General features: G+C 50.0%; 1 protein-coding gene across 4 annotated transcripts in view; it reads right to left on the bottom strand.

Annotated features, from left to right (window-relative positions):
- APP (amyloid beta (A4) precursor protein) overlaps positions 1-4,832 on the bottom strand; it is a 269,005-nt gene extending 264,173 nt beyond the window's left edge. For all 4 annotated transcript variants that reach the window (XM_012640140.1, XM_012640141.1, XM_012640142.1 and 1 more), the window contains exon 1: positions 4,578-4,832. In XM_012640140.1, the coding sequence (XP_012495594.1) occupies positions 4,578-4,634 (57 nt within the window). In that variant the 5' untranslated portion in view covers positions 4,635-4,832. The remainder of the gene's footprint in view (positions 1-4,577) is intronic.
- Between the last annotated feature and the right edge of the window lie 361 nt (positions 4,833-5,193).

Here is a 5,193-nt window from a genome sequence, read left to right as displayed (position 1 = left end):
CCCAGCCTGCCACCTTCTGTCTTCCCCCACCCACTGCGGGGGGCGGGGGGGGGGTATCTGCATACTGGCTGTGAGACTCACAGGGCGACAGCATTCCCAAGGGTATGCATAAGATGGTATTTAGCATCAACCCCCACTTCATATATTTGTAGCTGGGATCCCACTATGAAAAGGAAAAAAAATTTTTTTTCTGTTTTCTTCAATCCTTTTCTATCTATAAAGCCAAACTCCTCTGCTTGACTCATTGGAAAACTTATTCTATTTTACGGAATAATTGTTGCCCGAATGTAGAATCAAACAAAGCCAACTGAGATCTATAAACTTAAAAAAAAAAAAAAGGAAAAGATTTCATAATCAAGCATAGCGAGGTAGAAAACCACCAGCCAAAAACAAAACAAACAAAAAAATTCGATTTTTCCCACCCTTCTCCTTGCTGCCCAGCAAATCACTTTTTTCATCATATATTCCCCTCCATCAAGATGCTACTGAAGATACTGCATCAGAGCTCTCAGATCCCTTCAACTCCTTATTTCTAATTCTCTACTCCTCTCCAGAGAGCACCCTGCACTAGCATCTGCCACAGTTCATAAGCTCGTGTTTATAATGATTTGTTTATTGTCTGTCTTCCCCACAAAACTGGAAGCTTCATGAAGGAAAAGACTGTTGTGTTCACCACGATGTCTTCAGGGATGAGGGACAGGGCTTGGCCCAAAACGAGATCGATAAAAATTTCCCTAATGAATAGATGGAGAGATTAATCAAATCCCACACTTGCTTACTCTTTCATTATTTAAAAACCTCACCTGCGCCTGGCTCTAAACCAGGCACTAGGAATATAAAGGTGAAGACAAAGTCCCTGCCCACACGCTTGGGTGGGCCCTTGAGAGAGAGAGAGAGAGAGAGAGAGAGAGAGAGAGACAGAGAGAGACAGAGAGTGTGTGTGTGTGTGTGTGTGTGTGTGTGAGAGAGACAGAGAGACAGAGAGTGGGTGTGTGTCTGTGTGTGTGTGAGAGTGAGAGAGAGAGAGTGTGTGTGTGTGTCTGTGTGTCTACGTGGGCATGGAGTATGCACACACGCCTGGGAGGGGAGAGGTGGAGAGAGGCATGTAAACAAATACTGTACATGCAAAGACTCTGTCTCCAGCCCCAGACCTAGGATATAAACCTGGCTGGAAATTTACTACTAGGAAATGCTCCAGAATTATGTCATCCCATTGTTTCTTTGCTTTTTAAATACAGGAAGTTTACTCTAACATTGTTACTCAGTATATACCACCTAATCTGTTTGCTCCTTTTGGTACATAGCACATTCTACTTTCTTTTATAATCATGTGCATGTTTTATTTACCCTTTAAACTTCCTGGGAGTCAGGGGAGGAGAAAGAGGATGTACTGAGGTATGCAGTCAAACTAAACCTTACATTCTGGAAGCTTTACATTTAAAGTACATTTGTATAGGTTTATCTTTACATTTGCAATTGATATAATAAGGTAGACATTTTAAAAGAAATGTATTGATGAAAGATGCTTTGTAAATCTCTTAAGGTAATAAAATTTGCAGAAACAGAATACACATTTCCGTTGAATTTAATCTAGTTAAGTGATAGTTTAGTGGCCACATGAAAGGCAAAATAATAGCTATGCTTATTTCTAGACTGATTGACAACACTCATACAAGTAATTGCACAGAAGTCTCTAGCACACCATTAATAGTAACATAGAGATCTTCTAGCAACAGGAGAAAGCCTTAACCATACAGATAACCTCTCCCTTTTCCTGCAAACTAATACACAATTCAATTGATCACATTATCCGCTTTTTAATTTTTTTAAGTTGTCATTCCTAATTTAACCTTGTGATCTTGCATGTTCCTTTTCCTTTCCTCAATCAGGACCAGGAATTATTATCACATCTAGTAACTTCTCTGCAGTACTAATGGCCCTGCAAGTGCCATTCGGGAACCTCTGGCTGGTTACGGTGACAAGAAAGAAGCTTTTGCAGCCTGCCTGTTATGGTTTCCCACTGATTGGCAAGAAACAGTGAATCCTTATATTAACAGATCACCATCAAATCCGAGCTTCACCATCCCGAGTGTTATGGCAGTACTAGTCACTAGCAGTAGTCACAGATGCGAATCTGTGAATTAGCATCACCAAGGCAAGATGACTGTCATTAGATTACGCCCTCAATACAGGAAAATAAAATTAAGAGGAAGCAAGTTTAAATAAATAAATAAATAAATAAATGTCAGAGTTGTTAAACTCATACCTCTGTCACTACACCAGGCACAATCATCAACACAGCCATAAGGATGCTTCCTTGCAAGCCAAGGCCCCATTATTATTGGCCTTATTCATTTCTTTTTTACAGCCACCTGCAGCAGACCTATTTTCTAAGCCCTATAAGACAGTCAACACGTAATTACATCTTTTCAGTGGACACAGACAGAGCTGGATAAAATCCCCCTCAAACCTCGTTAGAGTGAATTACCTACCCTTCTACCAACACTTTGCAAAATGGACTAATGTGATTCTCACCTCCACCCTTTAAAGGAGGTGACAACAGCTAGTGAAAATGTCCAAAAAGATGGCAGAAAGAGCAAAGAAATGCAATTAAAGAGGCCAAAAAATAAGTCCAAATCCTATCTGCCTACATGCTGCCTCTTTTTATACAGAAAAAAATATTGCTCAAAGAAACTTAAATATTTAAGTTTTGACAAAAGCTTCCAAAATAAAGATTATGATATGCCGTTAATTACTTAATTTCTATTTTTAATTTGTACTAAGACCATTCAAAAAAACTGAAATAATTATCGGAGAAGTCAGAATTCCCTTAATTAAGTGCATTTTTTAAAAAACAAGGAAAACCAAATTCTTGGACTCTTTGAACAACCTGTCTTAACTAGCCCTAAGGTGATTCCTGAGCCACTTGTGAGTAAAAATCAGAAGGGAAAAAGTTCAATGACCTTGCAAATTAGGTACTAAAAAACTATAATGGTGCGATTGTCTGTACAACCGCAGCAGAATTACAGAAATTGCTTTTTTGGAAAATTACTATGAGGTAGGGGGAAAAGGAGGGGGGAAAATGGGGAGGGAAGGTTGCATGCAGTTAAGATACCAAACGGGAACCAATCGATGCGAAATACAACCTCCTCTGCCCCAACTGTCACGCAAACAACTTCTAAGCATCTTTAGATAAAAAAAAAAAAATAGTCATTGCACACAGGCGTTAGCTGAATGTTCCAGAGTTGGATGAATGGGGAAGACTTGTTATACACCTAGTGGTGGGTGGATTTCACCAGGCTGCAGCCTCCACAGAGCTTTTCTTTGCTGCACTGCAGAGGCGCCATCTTCTCCGTCTTAATCTTCACTCAATTCAATCCTTTTATCCTCACCCCCCCGAAAAAGACCCTGCGGACCCTCCCCTGCATCCTGCGCCCCCAGGGGGACTAAAGCAGAGTCCCCAGAGCTGCCAGGGAGGAGGCCGCGCCTTAATCAGACAAACGCCTCCTTGGATGCGCAGGAGGGGAGAGCCCGTGCCTTCCCTCCACCCGCCACTGCCCTTTGCAGACGCACACCCCACTCTCCGCATATTTTCCCCCAAGGACTTTACAGCCCAGCTCAGAATTAACAAGCCTCGGAGGGATCCGGGGGTGGGAAGCAGAGGAGCCCCGAGGCTCCACCAGAGGCCCCAGCAGGGTCCCAGCCCCCTCCGGGACAGACGCGGAGCCGGGAAGGGAGTCGGGCGGGAGCCTAGGCGGCGCAGAGACTCTACCGCGGCTCATCCACCCGGGCCAGCGAGGGCGGGTGTCGCGGCTTTTGTTCCGGGGGACCTTCTCCCTCTCTGGAAGAAAGTGAAGGTGCCAGAGAACGCCCGGGACATCCAGGCTTGGGGAAGGTGCGGGGTGGCTCTGGGTCTCCGACCCCTCCCATCTCTTGCAACTTACACAAAAGGGAGACGCAGAATTGCACAAAGTTTGCCTGCGGAAGGCGGTAGGCGACCCCGGCGCCGGCTGAGGTCGCACCCAGGCGGCCGCTGCCAGCAGCCGCGAAGGGGAAGAGAGAGGAGGTTCGGGTAAAGAAGGGGGATGGGGGTGAGAAGGAAAAGAGAAGCGAGGGGGCCCCAGCTTCCCGTGCTGTCCCGACTCCTCCTCCCCAGGGCCCGAGAAAAAGGAAAGGGCGATATAAGAGCCAGGGACTGGGCTTAGGGACGCTGTGTTTTCGGTTTTCCCCACGTGCTCCCTCCCCATTTCCCACTCTGGATGTCTCTTGGCTCCCTGGCCCCCGCTCCCGAGGGACTGAGTCAGGGTCTGAGCTCTCGGTCGCCCCCTCCCCTTCGCGCCCCGGGCTGGCGCGGACCCGGGGAGCCCAGCGCCTCACCCGCTCTCTCGTCGCGGGCCGGGGCGCGCGTCCCCGGGGCAGGGCTGGGCCGGAGGCGGGGATGCGCAGGGCGCCCGCAAGCGGGGGTGGAGGGGCGAAGGGTCCCCTTGACAGCCCCCGGCTTCTCTGGATTAAAGACTTGCGGGGATCGGGTCCCCACCATGCCCGCCTCCCCCCGCCTTCCGAGGCACGGCACCCACCTCCAGCGCCCGAGCCGTCCAGGCGGCCAGCAGGAGCAGTGCCAAACCCGGCAGCATCGCGACCCTGCGCGGGGCACCGAGTGCGCTGCTGTGCGAGTGGAATCCGCCGCGCCCTTGCTCCGCCCGCTCCACCGCCGCTGCCGCCGTCTCCGGGGGCCCCGCGCTCGCGCTGCTCCCGGTGCTCTCGCCTACCGCTGCCGAGGAAACTGACGGAGCTGGAGCGCGGCGGCGGGGCTCGGAGCCCGGCGAGTCAGCTGATCCGGCCCACCCCGCTCGGCACCCGAGAGAGACCCCTAGCGGAGCCGCCGGGGAGCTGCGCCCGCGCGCGCCGGGAGGGGCCCGCTCGCCCCGCGCCCACAGGTGCAGCGCCCTCGGCGCCGCCTGCGCCCCGCGCACCCCCCGGCCGGCGGCCCACCTGGGCTGCGGGAAAAGCACGAGGAAGAGTCTGAGGCTGGGAGAGGGACGGTGCAGGATCAGGGAAAGGTGAGTCGTAGGACGTTTGGGCTCTAGAAAAGTCGGGAGCGCTCGCCGCTCGTCCCCGTGAGCTTGAATCATCCGACCTCGCAGGCCTCTCGGGGATGTCATATAAAGGGCTGCTGCTGGGGTGCGTTTTTAT

The sequence above is a fragment of the Propithecus coquereli genome, unplaced genomic scaffold, assembly GCF_000956105.1.
Source record: "Propithecus coquereli isolate 6110/MARCELLA unplaced genomic scaffold, Pcoq_1.0 Scaffold149, whole genome shotgun sequence".
Classification (NCBI taxonomy): domain Eukaryota; kingdom Metazoa; phylum Chordata; class Mammalia; order Primates; family Indriidae; genus Propithecus; species Propithecus coquereli.
The sequence above is the reverse complement of the archived record's forward strand: the minus strand, read 5'-3'. Positions and strand labels throughout refer to the sequence as shown.